General features: G+C 37.7%; 1 protein-coding gene across 5 annotated transcripts in view; it reads left to right on the top strand.

The window, feature by feature from the left end:
• Positions 1–26,295, top strand: part of LOC112161512 (stromal membrane-associated protein 1) — an 85,534-nt gene that overhangs the window by 44,504 nt on the left and 14,735 nt on the right. For 4 of the 5 annotated variants that reach the window (XM_024296690.2, XM_024296688.2, XM_024296692.2 and 1 more), the window contains 2 exons: positions 12,743–12,806; positions 19,315–19,433. In XM_024296690.2, the coding sequence (XP_024152458.1) occupies positions 12,743–12,806; positions 19,315–19,433 (183 nt within the window). The remainder of the gene's footprint in view (positions 1–12,742; positions 12,807–19,314; positions 19,434–26,295) is intronic. The other variant, XM_024296691.2, reaches the window with a different exon arrangement.

Here is a 26,295-nt window from a genome sequence, read left to right as displayed (position 1 = left end):
TCTGATTAGTGATAAAGAATTTCAGTTTTGTTTTTTTTAATATAGCAAGGTAACAAAAAAACAAAAGGAAATTTGTCCATTGAACTCTGTTTAGCTAAACAACTCCTGAGTAAAGTTAAGCAAACCCTGATGAGGCTGGTTTGCGTAGCCTGAAACAATTCCCCCATGTTTCCCTATAACTCCCCATTTGATTCAAACAGCTGCATGTCAAGCTACAGTGTAAACCGCATCACGGTTCTCTATAAAGACTGATTACACTGGAAATTGTAAAATGCATGCATACAAAAAATCTGTTTGATTTTACTTTTACATTCACTTTGGCAGCCTATGTTTCATAAAAGGTACCTAAACGCCTCATTCAAACACTTAAGGAAGACATTTCAATTTAGTTTTTCTTCAAAAGCTGCCAAAAACTTTTGTACATCAACAAATAATAGCATTTGCAATATGGATTAAAAACAATTCATACTGTGCCTTGTAGCGTACATACAGAACTGTAATCTTTTTTAATGTTAAGTTTCTTGTTTCCTTATCCTTATCATTCATACTTGTTTATGAGAGAAATCCTGTTAGTTCAGAGACAAGATGAGCGCTTTTGCTTTTGCTTTACCAACAGAAAACATCATGTTTGTGCATCATAGCACCAAATGCAGTGACCTTGCAATTGGCAGATGGCTTCTCTACCATCTCATAGCAGCAGTGCCTCTTCGGTCCTTTAATCCACTATTTTGATTTCTGATTCGCTAATAGCTCAACATAAAGTTACTAGGAGTTATAATAATAATAATAATCAAATTTAATGTAATAATTATAGGTATAACACTGATGCATATAATTTATCCACATCATAATAAAGCCAATCTTTGACTGATATTTTTATTTCTATCACATTTCAAACTAGAAATCAAAGTCCAGACTTTAAACCTGAATGTCTGCAGCATTTTTTCAATTTGGGAGCAGATACTTTTTTTAATCCTAAGTCTGCCTTCAATTAATTGTTACACTAATTATTTTTTTCTTATTATGTCTTTATTTGATCTTGTATTTGAGTATTCAGACCAAGAGCCAAGAAATACTTTGATGACATTTGAAACATTTAAGATGATTATAATATTTTTAAACAAAAGTAAGATAGGTATTAAAACTGATAATGGTTGTCTAGCTTTGACATTCTTGTCTGTATTTTAGTAAAATATAACTTATAAAAGAAGGTGGCAATACCATTAACTGTTTAAAAAACCTAAAAGTGAAGCTAGTCATGAAGTGAAGAGTTAATGGTTCTGAGTTAGAGCTCTTTAAGGTTAAAGCTAACCCTGGGCTTCTATGACAAGCGTTGCAGTTCCAATGCGACTACTGGAGTCTTTACGTTATTTTACCAGTGCGAGAGGAACCTCGGGCTGCACGGTGGCGCAGTGGTTAGCGCTCTTGCCTCACAGCGAGAAGACCCCGGTTTGAATCCCGGCTGGGACCTTTCTGTGTGGAGTTTGCATGTTCTCCCCGTGCATGCGTGGGTTTTCACCGGGGACTCCGGCTTCCTCCCACTGTCCAAAAACATGCTTCCTAGGTTGATTGGTGACTCTGAATTGTCCCTAGGTGTGAATGTGGGAGTGAATGTGTGTGTGATTGAGACCCTGCAACAGACTGGCGACCTGTCCAGGGTGTACCCCGCCTTCGCCCAACAGTAGCCGGGATAGGCTCCGGCACCCCCGCGACCCCGAAAGGGAAGAAGCGGTCAAGAAGATGGATGGATGGATGGAGAGGAACCTCCACTGCATATGATCACGTCCGACCTCTGTGATCTGGTCTCTCCGGTGCTCTGATTCAATTCAATTCAATTCAATTTTATTTATATAGCCCAATATCACAAATTCAATTTGCCTCATTGGGCTTCATGCCTGTAGTTTTTACAGATGCACAGATGGAGTCATAAAATATGCACAATAGGTAAAAACTAAACAGACTATAAAGAACGGTCATCCCTGTCCTTAGACCCTCCCTCGCGGTAAGGAAAAACTCCTAAAAAAAACCTGAGTCAGGAAAAAAAGAAGAAACCTTAGGGATTCCCACATGAGGGAGAGATCCCATCCCAGGACGGACAGGCGATACCAGAACGGTTAAAGAAAAGTTAGCTGCTAAAACTGCATATATGAGTAGAGTTCATTCATATAGAGCTGAGGGACGAGTGATGATTAAGTCCATAGTCCAGATGAAGCAGAACTGCAGTCCACGACCAGGAGCAGGAGGACAGACGACCCACCAGGAATCACTCCCACTCAGAGATGCAGGATGGTGTCGGGGCTTCATCCAGATGGGCGGGGCTTCGTCAGGATCACCAGCAAGTCTCCCGGAAACTGCAATCTCTCCCGGTCTCCCACAGGGGAGTCGGAGAGAAGGAAAAACATGTGAATTATACTGCACCACCAACAAAGGCATACAATTAGAAGTAAATAAAAAAGTAGAGGAGAGGAGAAGTAGATGGAAAAGAGGACAGAGCCCCAGTGCACCATACTTTCCCCAGCTTCTAACTTCTAGCAGCCTTCTATGTTACTATGTAGAGAATATACATATTTCATAATTTATATTGCAAGCATATATTGGAGAAGTATGTGATTATAATAATTATTTCCCCAAACTTCAGAACAGTATGGGAGCATTATGTTAATTATTCTATGATTACTGGCTAGTCTGGCAGAACGCCTGTCCAAATAGGAATGTTTTAAGGCTAGTTTTGAAGGTAGAAACTGTACCTGCCTCTCTGACATGAGCTGGGAGCTTATTCCATAGAACAGGAGCTTGATAGCTGAAGGTTCTACCTCCAACTGTACTTTTGGAAATTCTAGGAACTACAAGCAGTCCTGCATTCTGTGAGCGAAGTGTTCTGATTGGCTGGTAAGGAACTATGAGATCTCTAATATAGGATGGGGCCACACCATTCAGAGCCTTATATGTTAACAGGAGGATTTTGAACTTTACTCTAAATTCAACTGGGAGCCAGTGGAGAGAAGCTAACACAGGAGTGATGTGTTCTCTTCTGCTAGTTCCTGCTAACAATCTTGCTGCTGCATTCTGGACAAGCTGAAGACTTTTTAAAGAACTTTTAGGGCATGCTATCAGTAAAGAGTTACAGTAATCCAGTCTAGACGTAACAAATGCATGGATGAGTTTTTCAGCATCACTTTTAGATAACATATTTTTAATCTTAGCGATATTACGTAGATGAAAAAATGCAGTTTTACAAGCTTGAGATATGTGAGCCTTAAATGATAAATCCTGGTCAAATAAAACCCCTAAGTTTCTGACTGAAGAATTGGAGGCAACATTTACACCATCCAGGGAGACTATCTGATCTGAGAGAGCATCTCTCAGGTGTTTAGGACCCAGTATCATGACCTCAGTTTTTTCTGGGTTCAGAAGGAGGTAATTAATTGTCATCCAATTAATTGTCATTCGTTAGATTCAGATTTTCACTGGATGCTGGAGCTGAGTCGCAGCACTTTATGTGAAGTTGGGGCTATGAACCTAAATTGTAATAAATGGGAGGTTATCCCATGAACCTACGTGGGTTCAGAGTTTCGCGAGGTTGGCAGCAGAGCCTGTGGCTGCAGCCATGTCTTAGCCAATGGGAGTCATCTGCTGTAGCTAGACCGCTCCCACGTTGCATTGGAGCTGTAACGCTTGCTGTGAGAGTCCAGGGTTGCAGTCTGGGTATACACCTGAGAAGTTTCTTTTAATTTAGCCCAAATGTGGGTTGTTTGTTTGTATTACAATTTTCTTACCTTGAATAGTTGTGAACCCAGATGGATATATAACCCATAATGTTAGGAATAAGGAGCTTTCACATGAAATGGGAATTTGCAACGTAGCTCTAAGACCTGTTCATTTTAATGGCCTGTAGATTACAAAAGGTTCATCAATACTCCAATCAAAGCACAGTGAGATCACAGCGGGCAGCTCAGAGAGGCAGCAGGTAAGTTCAGCTTGTTTGAATGAAGCAGAAATGAGGCATTTATCCAAGCATAGAAAGTAAGAGAAAAAGCATTGTAATTGACATACTAAACGGTCCTCTACTGCACCAAGACGGGGTTAAAAAACCGAGAACACTTCTTAGAAAATCTTTTTTTAGACTCTGTGTGGAGCTTTGCTGAATTTCTTAGCATTTGCTGTTTTAAAGCAGAGAATCTGTCACCAACCTGTCATTAAACATGATTCAGGCCCATTTCTATTAGAACAATTCTGTCAAATATAAAATAAAACTGTGGCCAATTAAAAAAACTGAGAATCAGGGTTTTAGTTGTAGGGTGAAAGTCTGTTTGGTTGAAGATTTAGAAGTCAGTGTCTTCATACCAGCAGCTGCAGTAACTCGTGTGTTTCAGTGAGTATTTTTCTCTGAGATGCAGACTACATTGTGACATTCCTCAAATCCCCACGATTTTGTGTTTCTACATTATTGTCTCTCCAATTTGTGTTATTGTGTGTTTGCACATGTGTATGATCGCCGGTCTGTCTAAACTTGTTTTGTTTCTTGTGTATATTCATGCACACTTGCATGCATTAGTTCAGTGTGTGTCTGTGCTGCTTCCTTGTCTTTCTCGGTTTTTCATGTGTGTGCAGTTTGTCTCCATGGCTGTCAGAAAAATGCGTGGCGTTAGCAGAGATGCTCGCATGTGGCAGCTTTAGATAGCTCTCTGTGTGCGTTTGTGTGTTTGCAGAGTTGAGCGGCGGCTCGCTCTGAACGGTTTAAACTGCCACACACTTTACAGCCGCTCCATGCAAACTCCCTACCATGCAGTCACGCGTGTACGGTGCAGCATGTTTGTAGACAGAGAAAGGAAACTGTGTCTATCCCCCTGTCATTTATTTTTCATCAGCCTTTCCTTTCTTCATCCTCTACCTAACTTTTTCTGTCCTGATTCCTCTTAGCGCTCCCTGTCCCTGCATGCTAAAACCAGCGACGTGCCTCTTGTGACTCCTTATCCTTCCTCTGCCTCTCCTCCCTGCTGATTGACCTCCTTCTCCTCCCTTCGTCTCTGCAGAGATCTCTGACTCTTTGTTTCACCTCACTCTTCTGCAGCTGTCTATCTTTGGCATCACTTGTGCATCCAGCCCGAGGCAGTTTTATTGTGTTAATAAGGCATCTGTCATCCATATGAAGAAAATCTGCTCTGTGACAAAGAGCTTCTCATAGTTCATCCTGCTGAAACTCTCTTTCCAAAACTGCTGTTTCAGAAAAAAATGCTTATTTTTCAACTTTTACCCAGCAAAAAATGGTATGCAGCATTTTTAATAAGCCAAGCTAATATTTTAGCAATATTAAATCATACAAAGAAAAAAAATACTTCTAACAAATTGTCTGTATCTATGTGACAAAAACTAAAATGTTTGACGAACAATTTAGAAGTTTTTAAAATGTATCTCTTGTTCTGTGTATTGTCTCTGGTGGTTATCTTTTTGTGTTAGGCTGCTAGTTTTATCCATCTCAGTATTGTGATTTATTTTGCTACTTCCATGTCAAAGTTCAGTGGAAGAGCTGCAGATAATGAACAGGGTGCCTCCACTCTGGGGCTAATTATTGTATGAGAGCATTGATTATAACAGAACAACCAAAGTCTTGTTTCAGCCGTCTGCAGTCATCGCTGTTGTGATGACCTCCTGTCTGTCCTTGTTTCAGTCAACCTGAATAAAACTTTCTGTGTCTACAGCAAACGTGATAGAATCCATCTATTTTAGTTTAACTTGTTTATGAAAATATTTATAGTCATCAAAACTTTAGAGGGTGTAACAAGACCAAAAAGATGAGATTTGTTAATCAGCTTAAACTCTAATGGTAAGAAATAATTCAAGTTAAGTCAATTATTCAAGATCATAATTTTTATCTTTCTGCTAAAAATCATGTTACAGCAAAGAAGAACATTAGCTGATTACTTTAACATTGTTAGTTTTTCACAATTAAAAAACTCCAAAGAGCATCAGCTGAGACAGTTCTCTCTCTGTCCATGCCGTGAGAAACATTAGCTTTTAGCACACAGTAGAGGGAAACTTAAGCCAGAGTTTATTGATGTTTGGTGATGTTAAAGTCCATTAGCTACCTGTAGGCCGAGGGGCATCTCCTCTGCTTTTGAAACAAAGGTAACTGGAGCCAGATTAGTTCACTAAACAAGTGCTAGGTTTCACAATCAAATCAGTCCACATTCAGTACAATGTACCAGCCTGATTAAAGAAACTGATTCTAAATACAATCAGTTTTACTTTTAGTTGCTGGTTTCATTTTTTTTGTCACTAAAATGTGTTTTATTTTAAGTCAAATTTTAGTCATTTGAGTTCATACTGGTTAAAGACCCAGTCCAATGAAAATAGTATGTTTTGTGTTTTTAACATTCTCTATATAAAGTGATTTACAATTAAAACTGTGTTTCTGAGTATTTCGTAACCCTTGTGCTATCCTAGGCATGTTTACATTAAAAGTGGGGTCATCTGGACCCCACAAGACAGCGTGCTGAACTATTTTATTTAAACTATTTTTTATCCTCACTGGTGTCCATGGTAGACATAAAATCCTGTCCACCTTTTTCATTCATGGCAGGAATCGCTCATCAATGTGAGGGTGGGGCCATCTGGACCCCATTCGAGAGCTCAAGGTTATTAATTCAAATCGCGTTGGATCAGGAGAATGTGAAAACTGGATGCTTGAAAAAGCTCATACTAATGATGCAGCTATTATATTTGGTGTGTGCCAAATCCCCCCCTCCCCCCACACACACACATACACACAGACGCACACACCCCGGCCTGCTAACACTTACATGTGTGAGACATGATTATGTTGGACATTCATCCTGTAGTGAATTTCGATTTTGGCCCCAAATTACGGCTGGATTGATCTAATATTGCTAGTAGTTATTTTGGCACTGCTATCGTTATTTTGAGGCTATAAGCTTGCGCGCAAACAGAGTTCCCAGCGACGGGGAGGGGGGAGGGGTTGCACTGTATCAACAGCCCCGCCCACAAATTGTATTTTTAATGAGCTACTGTCACTTTGTATAAAATGACTTAAAAAAAGGCTTTTTGATTTTGGCCAAAAACGTCGTAATCATACATAAAAGATCACTGGAAACAATCTTAGATAGAAAAGAATATAGTTGTAGTGGGACTTTAAGCCAAGTTTCACTTCATAAAAACCATAAAATATGTACAGCGTAGATTTTGCCATGCATTTTTACTTTTTATGTTCTTATAATTTTAGTATTTACCTTACTTTGTATTAATAAACATTAAACATCAACACATCACATGTCAGAGCTGATTGCCTGATTTGTTGATACAACACATTTTCTTTGCCAAAGTTCATATTTTTAAACACTCAAATTGTCTGTGACACTAAAAACAATCTGTTACAAAACTGACTTGCTGTTCTCGACACTCAAATCATGCCGCAAGACCTCTAATGGCGTCTGTACATTGACTTCACATTGAAACTGAACACCCTGATGCCCAAATCGCAGTGTCAACGCTGCTTAACCCTCTTAAAATTCAATTACCGTATTTTTCGGACTATAAGTCGCACCGGAGTATAAGTCGCAGGGGCCAAAAAATGCATAATGAAGAAGAAAAAACCATACATAAGTCGCACTGGAGTATAAGTCGCATTTTTTTCAAGTAATTTATTTTACAAACTGGTTGAAAAAAACGACATTACATCATCCTGGAAGGTAAGTTATAACATTCATAAGTGAATAGAAAACAGGCTGAATATGTGTCAACACATATTCACATATTAGCATCATGAAAAAAACGAAAAGGTGTAGCATTTATATAACATAACAGTTTTATTTAACTATAGCCTCAAGAACTCATCAACTTTGTATCTTTACTGTAATTAATTGCACACAATCTCACTCCATATCACTAAATCCCTTAAATTCTTCGTTCTCTGTGTCACGTCTGAATAACTAAAGTAAATAAAGTAATTGCATAGATCACCATAAGAGGGCACTCTAGACTTACGGTCCATATCTCATCATTAAAAATTCGTATATAAGTTGCACTGGAGTATAAGTCGCAGGGACATTCAATCAATGAAAAAAAACGCGACTTATAGTCCGGAAAATACGGTAAATATGATTTTACTTAGTTGGAAGCTCTTCAGATTTTTTTTAATTGCAGGTTTTATTGCTACTTGTTAGTATGCAACTTTCCTATTTGGTGCATTTTGTTGCTTTGTTTTTCTTTCTTCTTTGCCACCAGCATGTTTATTATCTCTCCTTCTCCTGTCTGTCCTTTTTCACAATCCTTCCTGGCTCTGCAGTTTGTTGTTCCGTTTTCCTTCTCACCCAATCTCTTTTTCTGCTAACCAATTTTCACCCTTCATCCCACATTTGTATCTTTCCACACTATTTGTTCTCTTCCCTCTCTTTTAGAGCTGCCTGATTCCGTTTTTTTTTTTTTTTTTTCCATTTTCTTGCTCTGCCACTACTGCTCTAAGGGTTTGTTGTTTCATCTGCCTCTTGCACATGTTAAAAGGAAGAGTGGAGAGCTGAGCTGGTCTCAGTGGGTCGTGAACGAGCTTTCTAGTAAAAGATTGAAAGCAAAATTATTGTTTTAGCTGTTGGACTCCAAATGCTGGTTACGTAAAGCCAGATTGTTCCTTTTTTAAATGCATGTTAAGTCATTAAGTGAATTAAATGTTTTAAGCAAAAAGTAAATGGCCCTCTTGAAGCAGTGAAGTCAACTCAAGTGTGTGTTAACACAACACTAGGAATTGTGTATCTGTAGAAAACTGTGTCTAAGATTGTAGATGTGTAGATGGTTGTATATAGATATTACATTTAGTTTATGCTTGTACAATTAAAGCAACATGAACAAACTTAAGAGTTTCCAGAAACACTGGCTGCAAAGACAAAAAAAAGGCAAAGATGTACTGTAGTTGCATCATAAAACAAGAGAAAGAAAAAAGAAGCAGTAGTTGCATTTACATATTCAAAATGTCCTTGATTGGATCAACGGTTGGATTAGAATAGAACTGTGTACATGGGCCCATTGTGATAAGCGCTGAAGTATCTAAAATACTGTAAACAACCATAAAAGAAGTAGCGAGTTCTGCTATAAACAAAGCTGCTGCAAAGAGCGAGATGATCTTCTGCTTTTGTTTTGCTTTTATTTTTATTGATACATTTTTAGGTGACCGTTAGCTCATAATTTTCTAAATCTGTATGGTCGTTGTTTTATTCTTGGCTGCATGGACCTGGAGGAAGGGTTAGACTTGAACGGTTTTGCTGTCACAGAGCAGTCGATCGGTCCTGTTTGTGCACCAAACCCTCCTCTGGAGCGCCTCTATACATGAGGTAAAATCCAGTAAAATGACTTGTTTACATGCTTACAAACACATGCTCTCCACCATAGGCTAGCAGAGGAACTTTGGGTTTCCCTCTAAACTCTGCAACTGTATTGTTGGCTTTACCCGTACAGATAAATGAACCATTGACTGTATAAGATAACTGGACTTAGTGACTCCTCCCCCTGGTCTTTCAAACAGGAAGTGCCCGATGGCTCCAAGAAGCCAAAATCCCATAGACTATTGAGAAATAAACAGCTATTACCCTGTTATTTGTATTTGTCAGAATAAGCAGTCTTCTACCCGTTTTGTTCATCATAATCCTTTTTGTTTTCGTTATATATTTTTTCTTTATTACAACTTATGAACAAATCAATAAAAGCATTAGATACTCTCTGGCTCCTACCTCGAATGTTTGAAAAGTTTGACAGATTCTCCTGCTTTCTGTGGTAGGGGGTGTGGACTTCCAATAAACTCACTACTGATTGTATTGGAACGTTGATTCAGACCAGCTCCTACTAATCATTGAGTTTTTAAACTTCTTCCTACTCCATTTCGAACTACGCAATTGAGGTGTAATATCTTTTATTTATAAATGTATATAAAATTTTGTTTTCTTGTTTTGCTTTTTTTACCATGTAATCTGTATGTTTGAAATAAAGGACTAACTAACTAACTAACTGACAACATTTGGCTCCAACATGGCAGTGTCCTTATCGAGAAGAATTGGTGAGACAATTGACTCAATTAAGCCATTTTCTATAGGTGAGATCACAGTCAGTCCATTTCTCATACACAGTTGATGAGAGGACCTAGTGATCACATGACTCGTTAAGTTTTACAGTGGCTTATTTTCCTAAAATGAGTGACTGGGGAGGCCTTGCATGCCGTGTTAAATGTGGTCATTTTGCATTGAAATGAGTTGGAGCCACATGAGCCACTTAATGACCCATGTGGTTAACTGATCTGGCTTTCATTTATTTATATTCTCAAGGGAGGTTCCAGGAGGAAATCTGAATCTTGCCTCTCTTGATTAATTAGCAGTAGTGCCATTGTTTTAGCAATCATTCACAAAAAGAATTTAAACTAAACAAAACCACTGCTTTTGCAGTGTTATGAGTAATTGACTATCCAGGTGCTGCTAATTATTGTAGCCGTTCCTTAATTATTATTATCCCACAGAGCTCTATAAAGATGTTTTTCTGTTTGCTGCTTCAGAGGATTCAGGTGTGTTCTATGAAAATGCCATTCATCAGCAATAATCTTTGGGAAGTTACTATTGGTGCATGCCAATTTGGATAAAGTTGTACAAATATTGCTAAAAAGTGAATTAAGTTTTCCAAAATGGAAGTAAGCTGCCACCCGTTCCATGAGCAAACATCTCAGCTCAGAGTTACACCATCTAACTGCCAGAGAAGCACAATATAATAAATAAATGAAAAATAAGAGCTTCATGTAAATGTCTCAGCCAGCATGTAAAATATTTATGGTGATGGAAAAGCCCCTAGAAAAGATGACACACATATATGCACAATGTTATCTAGAGAGTCCATACATTTTACTTAAAAAAAAAAAAAGACTATCCTGCTTTTATTTTCTGTAAAGATGGTTAATTTCTTTGTTTTTGTTTCATATATTTTCTGAGTCTACACCCAGATCATCTTTGGTCTGTCACCATTTTTCTATCGATTTTAGTTTGAAGCTTTGTTGACTGAGGCTGCTGCACAAACCAAATATCTCCTGTAGAACAAGCTGTCCTAGCCGATGCTGTTCAGTCCGCCTTCGTTTAAGCTTTGCTGCCGCGGCGTCATTCATCACGTCTCTGCCAGCGCGTTCTTGATTAGGTTGGAACACGGTAATTGTTTTCATTGCCTTGAATTGAAACAACATTGAAAGTAATGTGGTCCATTAAACTTCTGTTGGCTAGGAAATTGGGTTTGCCGCCAACTGTTCAGAACCCACACATTCGCCCTTTTACACCCACCCACTCTCAACCACTGCCTCATCTTTCTTCCCGACTCACAGTCTCTGTTGCTGACCTCAAACCTATAGACTCTGAAAGCCCTTTATTGCCCTCTTTTTTTACCCCCAGTAAACATCCCATTTATGTTCTGTTTGCATTTTCATCGTTTTCCCAGAAAACCTTCTTGTCAGCCAATTTCAAGCAGACATCAAGCAGAAAAACAGAGCTGGATCAGATTTTTTTAATCCTAAATCAAAACAATCAGACCTAATTAAATAGTTTAGCTTCATCCTTACCCTTTTATTGATACAAACCCCATATTTTAATAAAAGCAGTTGAATAGGAACATAGGAACAAACTGGTGAATTGTTCCCACATTTCATGTTAAAGTCTCTCTTTAATCATCTTTTGGTTTATTGTCAAAGCGTTCCTAGTGGTCTTTTAATTATGATTATGCCGTTTTTAGCCAAAATCCAGATTCCGTGCCATTTACGAGAACATAGTTTCTGCAGAGCGGCAGTCTTTAGTTTGCCTTTAAGTTGTGGGTGGGAGTGTTGGCGCAGAGTAAGACCGTCCCTGCTTCCCGACATTCCTCTGTTTACATGCTCTCCCACTAGCTTACAGCCCCTAACAACCCCAACCTAACATTTGGGGTGCAACAGAAATGGCGAGCAATGTTGTAACTTTGCAGCCGTTGAGTTGTGGGCCAGATAGCTGGTCAGACGAGGAAAATAAAGACGTTAATTGATATATTTGTCTGCAAGTAGATGCATTGGAATCTAGCGGAGCAGGGAGCTTGGGCCCCACCGATTGTACGTTCATAACAGTTACATTATAACTACAGCCTTTTTTTTCCAATTGTATTTTTTTGTCTGCATCTGATTCATCGGAAAAAATAAATGCTCAGACATGTAATTTCAAGCTTAATTTTCTTGATTCATGCCCTCCATCATTGGAGAAATACCACAGTAACACGTTAAAAAAACAGAAACTCAATTTTCATTGGAGTGGGTCTTAGGTTTACCCAGTTGGGTTTGGTCTTGTTCTAAGTGAGAAACTTAGCTGCTCTTATATGTTGCTATTATTTATGGATGATTGCAGTAGATGAGAAATGAACCCAAAGAGTAGCTTGAATGTCAGATTTTCATTTTTGCCTCCTGTGAGTCACACATTACTTTCACACTTCAACAACCCCTCACTTTGTCTCAAATGACTTAAAGAAAGAGATTTCAAAACATTTTCAGGCAGATTTAAGACACCGGTGACCAGTTCGATTAAAAACTGTGAACCTTTTTGCACATATTCTACCCTCTGACAGTACGAGAACGAGACCTTACAACTCGCATGAGCTTCCCTGAAGCTATTTGAGGCATTTTACATGATACAGATGACAGTGGTGCTTCTTTCTTACTCTTCTACAACTTTAAAACGACTGTCTTTATCTTCCTCAGCATTCGGAGAGCAGAGCCAATGCCGGGAAGATCACAGAGCCGACTGTGGACCTGCTGGATCTTGGTAAGACATGAAGAACTTTCCCTTAGCTTCCAGTCTACAAACCCCAGGCAATATATTAACTTGTCAGACTGTATTTAAATGTCTGCCTAATGTGTCAGATATGTAAATTAGTCTGTAATGTTGGAGAATGTAATAACCTTTCCAGATTGATGTTGTGATAATTGTAGGTAAAGTAATTTTAAACTCGCCCCAGTTATTGGGTTCTGCCAGACTATATTTGAGTCTCGCTATATTTTGATGACTTACTACCCCATCTGGGTCTTAATGCACCATTAGTGGCTTTTAAAAGCCATGTGAGCAGACTACAGGTAACCTCTATGAACAGCACACTAATGTAGAAATGGCAAATCAAATTTCAGATTTAATTTTCTGTCACAAAGCAGGAATATAGAACTACTTTTGACTTAGGTTATTATTAAAATTTAAAGTTTTGGACTTTTCCATAAAATATTGTAAATACAAGACCCGTATGTCTTGTTTTTTTAGTGTTTCCTGTAAATGAAGCGAAACTTTCCTGTGAAAGCAACAGCATTTGCATCTTCACATTCAAAAATCTAAAGTGGGACTGTACTGAAGCTCAGATCTGATGGATGGTTAGTGAAGGAGGCCATTAGGCTAAATTCATTTCTGTGGTTTTGAAGTTTGAAGGAAAGATGGCTGCAAGAGGCTTCTTAGTCGGCAAAGAACAGCGATGCATTCTCGAGGCAGAACAAAGCATGAAAACATAGCAGCTCCCAGAAGCATCAAAAACTCTTAAAGAAAGAGACGAGCATCAAAGATGTCCTCTGAAAACTGAAGCTGTCATGTGGGGAAACAGATCCGAATCAGTACTTTTATCTGGTCCCTTCAGCCATCAAAGCTGTGATGTGTGCTTTCACTTGTTTTAGATAATTGGACTTCTCCTGGTTAAAACTTCAGCCTGAATCTTGTTTTTCATCCATTTGAATTGATCTGGTTACAAATAATTCCTTTTTTAAGCTTGAGGGCTCAAATTCATGTTGCTCAAACTTAACACACTATTTTATTTTCTCCTGCTGTCTTTTTAAAAATGACTTCACAAGTCATAATAGTTGTATTTCAAATGAAGATCATAGCATTAATGTTACAGCAATTTTTGGTGTTCATTGAATCAATTATAAAAGATTCCATTCGGCGCCTTTGTTAACCTAAGGCATAGTTCACACCAGACGCGAAGCGCTGTGGTCCTCCGCAGACGGCTCGCGCTGTGCAGCAATCGGTTTTGCATCTGGTCTATTTTTTTGTGATCCGCGTCAATTTTGGCAGCAAGTGACCCCAAGAAACACGAGAAAATCTGGTCAATTTTCATATATAACCACATTTTCAAAATAAAATACAGTAATTGACAAATGCAACCATATTTTTGTATCTAAACAGACTGTAGAGATAACAATAAACACACAAAACACAGACACAGACAGTGAGACACACACAGATCAACGTAGTGGGGTGTGGTTTTGGGTGTCTGATGGCAAAAAAAAAGCTTTAAATAACCGCAACTGAGCAGAAATGCCTGCCGACCGTCGCAGAAGAATACGTGTCTGGTGTGAACTGGAGGTTAAGCGGATACCGCGCCCACTCCGGCTGCACACAGCTTTGCAGCGCTTCTGCATGTGGTGTGAACCAGGTGTCAGACCAGCCCGTCTAGCACCAACAACTATGCCGCGTTCAAAGTCCCTTAAATCAACTGTCTTCTCCATTCTGATGCTCAGTTGGGACTGTAGAAGATTGTCTTGACTATTATTGTGTCCGAATTCCCCCCAGTCACTATATAGTGCACTATATAGTGCGTTCGCCATTTCCTATTGCTGTGCAAATCTACTAATTCCAAAATCGAGGGCACTTAAAATTTCCCAGAAAAACTAGCGTCCATCGATGCCCGCCAGGTTAGCGAACGTAGATCACAATGCATTGCGGTCGAACAAATTCGAACAAAAAACTTGTTTAAATGTAATATTTGAATAAACCATCTATATTTTCACCATCAGAACACACTGGAGTCATAAATAAATGTCGTGAAATGTTTGTATTTATTTCACTTCGTGAAATCGGTGACATCGTATCCGGTGTTTAGAAAAACAAAAGAAAAGTATTGTGTCCGAATGACCTTTTAAATCCAGGCCACTATATAGTCCCGCACTATATACTTTTGTAGTAGTTAGGGGTTAGGGGGGGAATTCTGACACAACCCTTGTCTACATTCCTAAATGCGTTGAGTTGCTGCCATGTGATTGGCAGATTAGAAATTAGCATTAACGGGCAGTTGGACAGGTGTGTCTAATAAAGTGACCAGTGAGTGTATGTCATCCATCACCAGAAAAATGCCACAAGAACACGTTAAAAACTTTGTTCTTTACCTCATTCCGGTTCTGTACCTGTGAATCTGCTCATTTGTTTTCTTTTAGCTTTATTTCAGCAAACCATTTTATCTTTTAAACAAGGTCAGCTGTTATTTGGTCATTTTCTGCTGGAAAACTACTTTCAGTCGGAAAAAAATTCTGTATTTACATTCCTGTTTATACTTTAGGATTCGTTTTGTGTTTCCATTAGCTCAAGGTCTGAGCTCTAAGAACGATGCAAAACTAGTTTATTTACACTGAATTATTCAAATGAAGTGCCACAACAACAGAAGGTTTATCATTATTGTGTTGTATTAAATGTCAGCTTACGTTGTCAAACGCAAAGGGTTTGACAATATAATAGCTGAGAATACACACAGCATATGACATTCAAAAAATGTCAAGGACTGGATTCAAACCTGTGACATTTTGTGAGCGTGTTTTGTCTGGGCTCTCTAACTGCTGGAAGATTGCGCCCCAGGCTTGTTGATCTCAATGCCACAAACCAGCACCTGATAGTGAGCAGGAGAGCATTCTCCTGGATTTTCCTTCGAAATTAGTATTTTGAGATCACGGTACGTTTCCCCTCATGACAACCGTTTTGGCCTTAGCTGAGCAGAATCTCTGCAGGGAGAGGAAAAGAGCCGGCAGGCACGTTATTGATCCATAATTCCCAGCCGGAGCGTGGTAGGCAGACTGGGCGCCCCTCCGCTGCTACACACCTCACAGTCATACTGGGTGGATAGTATTTCACACATAATCAATAGGTCAAATACATGGTAGTGCTCCTTCAACCAGCCTTCCATCCATCTCATTACCCCTGTATTTGTCAGATAACTTTTCTCAGCAGCTGACAGGAAATTCTGGCCTCTTTAGGCTGCTGTTGCAGAAAACATTTTTTAAGATATCTCGGTATCATTAAAAAAAATATTTTGGATTTTTTGGATTTGTATCATATTAAAAAACTTGTTATCTGGGACATAGTTTCTGCAGAGTGGCAGTAGTTCATATGAAATTTGCTTCAGAGTTGTGGGCGGGACTTGCGGAGCAGAGCGTGCTGCGTGAGGCCATCCCCACATATTTTTTACATCACAAAAAAAACTCTTTTTCAAATGTTTTTTATTTCCTTCACTGCGGATTCAGAACAATTTGAATAAAGAAATATTCAGAAATGCCTTTTTTTAGACTAATTTTCTATATATATAATGTCCTCCATCATCAGAAAAATGCTACAAGAACATGTTATAAACACCAGAAACCCTATTTTTATTGGAGTGGGGCTTCATCGATTTTTCGTCTTTAAAGCGTAGAACAAATTCATCTAAACTCATCAAAGGTCTCACTATTGTTACATATTTACAAGCTTTAAATTCTCTAAATAACTCAAACTGAATTTAAAAGATAATACATGTACATGAATAGAAAGTCTATGATAAATGTTTAATTTTTAGTTAAAAACCCTAAAGAAACAGCACTATCTAAAATTAATGAAATATTATAGTTAATCAAGCCACAAAATAAATATATGTTCTCTGTACATTTCCATCCTTCCTGAGCGAGGATCAGCCAGAGAAAGCCTTATACACACTTCAGAGTGCAGTTTGAGCAAAGAACTGTCATCTGGATTACCGTCATCTGCTGTTCGCTGGAAGGGCTTGCTGCACCTGTGAGCCGGATTTTCATTAACTGCCTTTTATTATGCAAGTCTACTGGGACGTGGGAGAGCCTGCAGTCCTAACCGCTGCAGTTTAAGACCTTTTTTAATTGTCATTTATGGTCATTTTGTCTGTGCTGCCTTAGTTTAGTCTTTTTCCCCCATCTGGGAGGTGTGGATGGTGTTAGTTCTCACTGGGATGTTTCCTGACTGGTAGATGATTGTCTCTGACTGGTACCAGCAGCATCTTTACCAGGATTTTTTTTTGTTTTCAGGCTCATTTACACATTTATTTATTCTTGAGTGGAGGGATGATGCAGGTTTAGAGATTATTTTATGTACCTAAAGTTGTAAAATGCAGGCTTTTTTATTTGAACAAATGCAAGTGTGACCTTTAGGCTCCTGAAAAATTAACCCACCAGGCAGATCACTTCATTGATTTGTTTGTATTACCCAATGACAGTCGACCAATCAGATATTTGTACAATCTAGCCAAGAGGATTTCTTTAAGCTTTAAGATGTTGAAAATCACCAACTTGGTGTAAAATTCTGGCTCTACTCCTTTTCAAAATAAAAATTTCTTTAATTAAAGGAAAATCCTAAAAAAAACCTGAACCAGGAGTCATAATTTCCAATTATTAAACCTACAGAGATTACAGCCGTTAAGTTATCATCTTAACTTAAAGTTTCAAATAAGCTCTTAATATTATGTTTCTCGGTCATGCATATTTTCACATTTCTGTCTTTGTCCAATATTTTGTTTTGTTTTTTTTTCCATCCAAAATGGTTCTCGTCTATAACTGGGCCTGTAAGATAACTAAATTTCATGCCCCAGTTGGAGATTGTGTTGGAAGAAGAAAAGTGGGCTGGATTTACATATTTCTGGGGTCGTGAAAGCATCATATTGTAACTGTCTGGAAACAATGTTGCATTCCACTCTCACATCAGAAATGTGTTAATCCTAGTTTCCTTTGCATCAAAACGGTTGATAGGCTCTTGGATAGCCCGTGGATGTTTTTATCCATAACAGGGTTCAAATATAGCGGATCTCTTTCAGAAATCATTGCTGTTTCCATGGTGAAGTTTAGAAGAAACCATTACATCCCCATAATAAGTTATGTTCATAGTCTGACATGGAATCGATGATGAGGCCGGCTGGTGGGATTCTCCCTATACTCTATTTCCAAGTCAATATAAGACAGAGTATTTGGTGAGAGACGTAGCTTCAGACGATAGATGAGGTTCGTAAAAATCCAATCTTTCCTTCTTATTTCAGAATGCAACAATGTCACCCAAACATGACACTTGTGTTGTAAAGTAGGCGGAATATCACATATTTTTCCTCAGATGTGTTTTTATAGAGCAACTTAACGTTTCTTGCCTGCAGTGAGTTGGCCTGAACTAAAGCTCCTATATAAAAATGGATGATGTGACATTCAAAGTAATTCTTTACAAATGAGTTTTCATAAGTGGCTTAAAAGGATGTCAGGCAATCTCTGCAGCCTTCTCACAGTAAATGGTTTTCCATGTACCCCTGCCTTCTGCCTGGAAGAGCTCTGTCTTTTTCACACTTTAAAAGGTCTAAATTATGAATGTTTCATTATTTTGGTTACATAAATGACCTCCACTGCTCGTAAGCTCTCAAACAGAGACGGTTCATGCCCTTTAGTAACGCCCACTCTTTGGTTTCTGTCATTCAGTCGTAGTTCTTTCTAAATGAATGACACACTATAACAAGTCTGTAAATTAAAACCATAGGCAAAAAAAATCAGTAACATAAAACAACTTAAAGAATTAAACTTCAACTCAGATCTTTAAAGGAGTTTATGATGTAATGTTTTTCAAGGGTTAATAAAAGATGATGCATGAAATTCAGACGTGAAGTAAACGCTGCAGGCACTGGTGTCAACATAGAACCTCTAAGACTTTCATCATTTGCCTGCAAAACCTTCAATCCTAAAGAAAAGCCTCACCAAAAGGTGTACTCTTAAAAACATTTAGAATGGACCAAATATGAAAATGCTATGCAAAATATAAAACAAAGAATCTTACATTAATGTATAGGGATGCCATGCATATTTTTAAAATGTGTGCTCATTTGTTTTTTTTTGTTTTGTTTTTTGGGTTGCATATACTGCAAGTTACACAATAAATTTGGGCGAAAATAATATCCTGTTAGCTAATTTTGGTCCAATTTTGTTCAACAAAGAAGTTTTAGATCATATACAATGTCATGTTTAAAGATGTGACATGAAGGTAAAAAATGCTTTGTTGGAGTTGTTGTCAGAGTAGAACAATTAATTTAACTCCTACTTTTAATGTAGAGCCAATGCGTGATTTTAATAGGCTTACGTTTGTGAACATTTAGTTTATGTTCTTAAACTCTGAGGTGTGAAACTTGTAAAGAGTAAATAGTTTTCACATTGTGTTTTTGAACACACATTATCATTTTCCTTTAAATTCATTGTGTAGTAAATTCTTCTTTTGTTTTGTTCAGATGCTCCAGGGGGGGAAGGGAAGGGCTCAGATCAAACTGCATCCACTGCTGGGGAACTGGACGTCTTTGGACCGATGGTTTCCAATCCTCTCTCTCCCAGCAAAGCACAACAGGGGCAGGTAGAGGATTCACACACTCCTTCTTCACACACTCATTACCTCAATCAGGCGTGTGGTTTTTCAAGCTTAGCCTAGCATAACTGATCTTTTTACATGTAAGACTTGACCAGCTCCCAGAAACTAGGATGTTCCACATTAGATTAGAGGTTTTTTTTTCCCCTCAGTAAAGATCAAATGTTGAAATTACAAACCCGAGAAACTAAGATCTCATGAAAGCAGATATTGTGTGATAGCAGCTAAATGAGATTAGCTTTTCTATCCTTTTTTCCATATTGAAATAGCCAAAGCTAACTACCCTTTACATGGTATGGGGTGTGCTGTTAATGTATTCCCAATAGAGTCTAAAGCAGAGAAAAGCAGCTTTGCACTGACATGCAACAATAGTGTTAAGCTACTTTTCTCATCTTTTAGAGTTAGTTGGAATTACGTTAATTGTGTGATTGATCAAAGAGTTATGGTAGTTTTAAAAGCGTGTTTGTCGTTAGTTTTATTAAAAGGTTATGGGGAATTTTGAAACTTTCTACATGATGCAGACTATTCAAGAGGGCCCTGATTTTTATTTTTCTGAAAAATCTAAAAGCCTTTTTTTTCTTTAGCTTGTTCCTGAGTTCCTATTTTTGACTATAATAAAAAAGGGGGGGAGAAATATTTTTTTCATGGGATTACATCCAGAACATTGCATGCGATACCACTCATAGTTCTGACTTGTCGTGAAAAAGAAAATTACAGCAAACATCCATATTTAATTCAATGATTTATTGTATTGTGATTCCTGTGCCTCCTGTGCCCCTTCTGCATGCAGCCTGTTACTATGGTGAATTTAGGGAGGCGTTCCAATTGGTAATGGATATAAATACAAAATGTACACTGGCTATATTAGGAAACATCCTATATTCTGTAGATTTCTTTTTCTGTAAGATTCTGGATGATCATTAAAATAATAACCAGTTTTTCAGCAAACTAAAGCTCGTCCAACCTGCATATAAACTCTCATGAATACATCCTCGCAGTCTTCCAGGATAGGAAGCAGGTACTGACTCATGGGAGGCCCAAGCATGAAGCACAATTATGAGCTTGGGTGACTGTGAGATCCTCCTCTGCTCCAACCAGCTCCCCACTTGCCCCCTAATCTCGTCTGCACACTCTCTTCTGTGTGACGACAGCCACTGCAGCTCTTCATCTTCAACTTCAGCTCGCAGACATTTCTATTTTTCTGTTGTCTTTGTAAATCCCACAATTTATGCCAAAAACTGATGTTTATTCTGCCAAGAAAGCTTCTTAAAAGGACATACCAAATATTATTGTGTCTCCTCTTTCTGAAAACCTGTGGTTTTGAGCCATGTGTTCATTTTTTTCAAGTTTTTGCTTAAATTTGTGGTTCTCGAGATTCTCTTGTTCATTCATAGCAAAGTTTTACTTCTTTGGAACCATTTATAATATGAGCTGTATATGAAATATTGTATCAGAAAAGAAGATCTTGACTGATTCACAGCTCATTAACATTCCCTTCATTCTGTTAAACCAACTCACTATAAGTCCTGGGATTCAATGGGGTTATGGGTAGAGTAACCAAAACTGGTACCCAAGTAAAAGAAGTTTAACTTAAAAAAAAAAAAAGCTCAAAAAAGTAACAAGTGACAAAAAGGCTTCAACTAACAGTTTGTTATTTTATGAAAGCTCAACAAAAAATAACTTTTTTTTTTACTGTTATTTTTCCAATATTTGAAGAACTGGAAACACAAGAAAGATTCTGTTTTCATTTAATGGATAAAACCCTTACCAGGCAAACATTACAACCAAAGCTTTTGTCTCTCTGAGCTCGTCAGCATCCCTTCACATCCAAACTTTGAGAGTTTTTTGCACTGATTTATTCAGTGTGGTTTTACAGTCAAAGCTGAATTACTTCACACTGGCCTGTTCTGTTTACATCTAAATGGAGTTATCTACAAATGTCAATATGTCCCTAAAAATAATTTAAAAATAGTAACTGGACAGTTGAATCAACATTTAACTGAGTAAGAATGTTGGTTTTACACTTTTAAGATGTTATATGATACTGAGTAATGTGTGCATACAATATTTGAATATATTTACTGATATTGTTTACAGGGAATTTTTTTTTCTTAAGCATATATTTAGTTGTCCAGAAAAACTACTACTAGCAGCAGATAATAACTTTCCTGTGTAAGGTTCAAAATACAACACTTTAAACAATTATCAACATAAATATGAATAAATAAAAATGTAAAAAAATAAAATAAAAATGACACAAAGTGAACACTGTATTTTTAGCTTGAGATTGGTGTTTGTGAACACCAATATATCAACAGTTACGCTTCTGGTTGACTATCTCTCCTGGTTTAGAAAGCACCCTCTCTGCTGGAACAGATGTAGCAACAGTTCTGAGATATTTCTCTGCTACTTTACTCAATATTGGAAATGCCCTTTCGTTTTTTTTTTCCACCAAAGCAAAGACTCTTCATTCCTGGGGATGACTTTCTCTTCCTTGTATCAGCGCATTTCAATGTATGTATATGTCTTTGCTGTACAATTGCTCTGAGAAGCCAAAGCCAGAGTCTCAAACTCCTGCCGCAGTCCTCCCTGGGAACCTGAATAGGGTAGTAAACTGTGAGCAGTTTCAACACAAAACACTGGAGTAACTCGCCTATTAACCAAATGTACATAGAAATGATGCACATACTATTACTATTTATTCATTCAGAATAGATACTTCAGTAGAGTATTCAAAATGGTAATTGATACTTTGATATCCATCACCAGTTGCTTTAACAACAAACTTCCCTGAGAACTACAATTTTTACCACGAGTTACTGGAGTAAATCTGAGTAGCTGTTATCTGTTACTACACCACATTTCTGATTATAAATCAAGTCTTTGCAGAGCAACATCCTGGCATTTTGTGGCTTGTAGTTTTTTTACCCAAACACATCATGTTTTGAAGACTTTATCTGGACCCAGCAGGAAGTTTTGCAGTTATCTTTTTTGGGTGGATTCATTGAGAGTTATCAAGCAACAGATGATCAGAACTGTGGCAGATGTGGAATTGAAGAGTGTTTACTCTTTTCTTCATCAGCTGGTAGTGGCAGTGTGATCAGGACTCTTAGAAAAAAAGAAAAAAAAAACTTGACATCAAACAAACTTTTTCCTGACTGACCTGTAGTCAGACTCCATCTTCTTAGTTTTGTTGGATCAACACTTCTCTAAAGCTTAGATTTTTTATTTTGCCTCAAATAATTTGAGGGTTTTGCATTTCATTATTTCTACATGCTTTTACTGAATTTTTGGCGAAATTTAAAGAAGAGATCTGGCAATTAGCTTGATGTTTGTAAAGGCTTCTGGTAAAAGTCTCCCTTTGTTTGTCTGTAAGCAAACCTGTTAGGCTAATGGATTGTGAAAGAAACAAACCTAAAGTCTTTTATTGTATTGCCTGATGTACATATATTTAGCCGGTTTTCCTCTTACCCTTTGAGCAGATTCATACATGTGGCTTTTGAACTCATTCATTACAACTGTGTTGTTGTTTTTGGCTTGATCCGCAAAGAAAGAAGAAGCTGACGAGTGTTTTGATTCAAGCACCTATTAACGAATCTTGTGAAATGCTCTCCTGTATGTAACTCAATGAGAATGATCTGATTGGAGCCTTGTAGGAGAAAGATTTTGTTTTTTTCCTCTCTTGTGTCCTCATTGCTCTGTTTTACACATGAGCAAAAACACCTTTTTGTTTGTCCTCTGTGTGATAAATGCTGTTCTGATTTTTACAGAAAGACACTGTGAGGCTGTGAAAAAGGGATAAAAACAAGAGGAAAATATCCTCGACTTCCCTTAAGCTCAAGCTGTTAAACTGGAAGCCAGACCTGTTTTAAATGATTCTGTCCCAATAAAGAAAATATAGCAGATACAAACACTCTCATGGAGGTTATTATTGAAGGGAAAATGTTTCGTATTTCCCTGAAGTACATCCCTCCATAGTCTTTAATAGCCTTAGACAAAACTAATGAATATAACAGTCATTTTAAGGCCATCTCAGGACAAATGTGCACAAAATTATTTCAAAGGAAAGTGTAATGTAAAATCATTTTTGCTCAAACGTTCATGTACTGATAGTTTTGACAACTAGAACGTCCAGCTTTAAGCTGCTTTTGATCTAAAGAAAATATTTGATTTTCACTCACTGTGGAGCTTCTCACTCTTACATTATTTTTTATATCTGCTCTGCCCAATTCAGGGATTCTGGACTTGAGTGGAGCTCCATAAAGCTGGTTTGGGGAGTCCTGACTGGGGTCTTCAGTCAGTATTTACATAACCAGATTGAATGGGAGCCAGCAAACCCTTAAAATGAATTGAATGAACTTGGCTTCAATTTTATGAGCTTTTAAAACACTCAACGACCTAAAATAAAGAGAAAAAATGAAAGCTGAACGTGTGGATTAAATTTCTCCTGGGATCAGTTAAATTGTCTCTTGACACCAATCAACTGTTGTTGTGTTTCAGAGGTTATATTATTTCACTTAAAAGAGAAAGTTAATTCAAATGGTTGGAGGTGTTTGATGATGTTATTATTGTACATCTTTTTTTTTAACAACTTCAAAATTTAGCTTTTAGAAAGAAAAGCTTTGCAGAGCTTCCTCAAACTCCCTGATGATTGTGGTTCTCAAATGGTCACAGTCTAATGAAGTCACTGTTAATGTACCAAAAGAAAAAAAATAAATACAGTTTGGGGGAAAAATATACAGTTTGACAACATGTAAAGCTAAATTGTGACTGGTTGGAGCAGGCATATCCAAAGTCCAGGTGGTGGGCCAAATGTAGCTCAGGTTCAAATTCCCACCAGTCTGCAGACTCCTGTCATTAAATCAATAATATGCAGCCCCAGCTCTTTCTAAAAACTATATGTTTCATTTTTTGTTTGTGATTGACTGAATTACATTTAATCCTGTGGCAACACTGTCCCACAACCCTTCTGTGACATTTTCTAGCACATTTCAAAAATGTCAACTGTAAATAATAAAAGCAAAGTTAACAGCAAGGCTTCCAGGACAGGTAAATTGGTGTTTTTTTGTAGTGAAAAACAAAACAACTGCGTCTGCCTTCTATGCCATGAGACCGTGGCTGTTTTCAAGGAAGCACTACCAGACGAGACTTGCTATCCATGACGAGCTAGCTGGGAGAAAATGGTGCAAAAACTGAAGCAACTAGAAGGTGTTTTAATGGCACATCAGTGTTTTTTTATCTAGAACCCTAAGAAATCAAATGAAAGTGCCACAAAAGCAAGCCATGAGTTAACAACACTGATTACCAAGAGCTGCAAACCTTTTACCAATAGTGAATTCATTAAAGACTGTGTGATGAAAACGGTGGAGAACATTTGTCCTGAGAAGGAGCAAGAGTTTGTCTGGCTTGTGACATCGTGAAAATTGAAGACATTGCATCTAATAAGACAGCTGGAGGGAAAAGGAGCAGGTTTTTTTCCATTAGTCTTCAATGAAAGCTACTGATTTTATATGAACCCAATTTCAAAGTCGACTTTTTTTTTCCCCAGACAGACTTTTTATTAATTTTATTTCTGGTCTTCAAATATGAAATTCACCGTAGTTTTGCCAAAATTGTGTTTAGATGTATTTGTACTCACTATGAAGAAATGAAAAGTATCCATTACGTTAATTTTTTTCTTAAATTCATTTGCATTTTATGTTTTTAAAACAGTTCAAAGACGGTCGGGATGAATGTCTCCCCCTAACGCATTTTCATCTCACCAAATTTGTCCCTCTTTGGAAAAAGTTCATAGCCCCCTTGTAGAGGACAGTAATGAAAACCCCCACTTTGGGTATCTAAATTTTAGGGGGCATTTATTTGAGTTTTAGTTTCTCAAAGTTTGTTTCTAATTCCTTCTACTCCTACTGCCCTGTGAGGTAGACCTTTTGAAGCCAAATGAATGTGCCTTTTTGCTGTGTTCTAATAAGAATAGCTGCACAAACATTTGTGTTTGTGTGCCTGTCGAACTTAATGAAAAGCGACGGGAGGAAGAGGCTGCGGCAGCAGCAGTAATTCACAGCTCTGGCTGCTCCCATCAACACCAGCACCAGGCTGGAAGAATGGAGCTTTTTCTGAAGAGGGTTTCTTTGACACATTATGCTGCAAGAAGCAATACAACCATCACACACCCAGTGGACGGTGTGTGTTTGTGCAGATGGAATAAGTGTGTGTATTAATGTCATTGTGACCAGGAAGTACAGACTTCTAAGAATTGTTTGAGAGTTCCTAAAATGATGCAGATGGTTTAATATGCAGACGACCTGATGCTTTATGAGCCAGTGGCACAATCTCTGTCAGGATCTTATTGTTTTCTGCAAAACCACTTACTGTACTGGACCTTGTATTGTCAAAATCCCCATGAGTAATTTTCACAGTCAAAGCCTCTGCTTCAGTTTATTAAGACCAAGTCAAATAGTGTGATAGAGTGTCATCAGAAAGGATTTCACGAACAGCACAGACTTATCATCATAATTTTTCTCCTTCCAGATGGTCTTTTAAGAATACTTTTTTTCATAGGTGGGAAATGTAGAAATGGAATTACACCAATATCAGCTGTTTTATTATTTCATTTTGAATATTCTGCTTGAAAAATATGCTTTTTAGAATTTTAGCATAACACAGGAGTTTTATCTGCATGAACAATATGACCTGTTTACCTTATTTCAGTATAAATGTATATAATTCATTATTTTTACTGCAAGTCTTTCCTATTAATAAATATTATCCAAAGACAATTAAGTTTAGGCAAAGTTATTTTAGAAAATGTTTTAAATGGTATTTTAATAGTATTGTTTCAATAAAATAAAGA

The sequence above is a fragment of the Oryzias melastigma genome, linkage group LG15 (genome assembly GCF_002922805.2).
Source record: "Oryzias melastigma strain HK-1 linkage group LG15, ASM292280v2, whole genome shotgun sequence".
Taxonomy (NCBI): domain Eukaryota; kingdom Metazoa; phylum Chordata; class Actinopteri; order Beloniformes; family Adrianichthyidae; genus Oryzias; species Oryzias melastigma.
The sequence above is the reverse complement of the archived record's forward strand: the minus strand, read 5'-3'. Positions and strand labels throughout refer to the sequence as shown.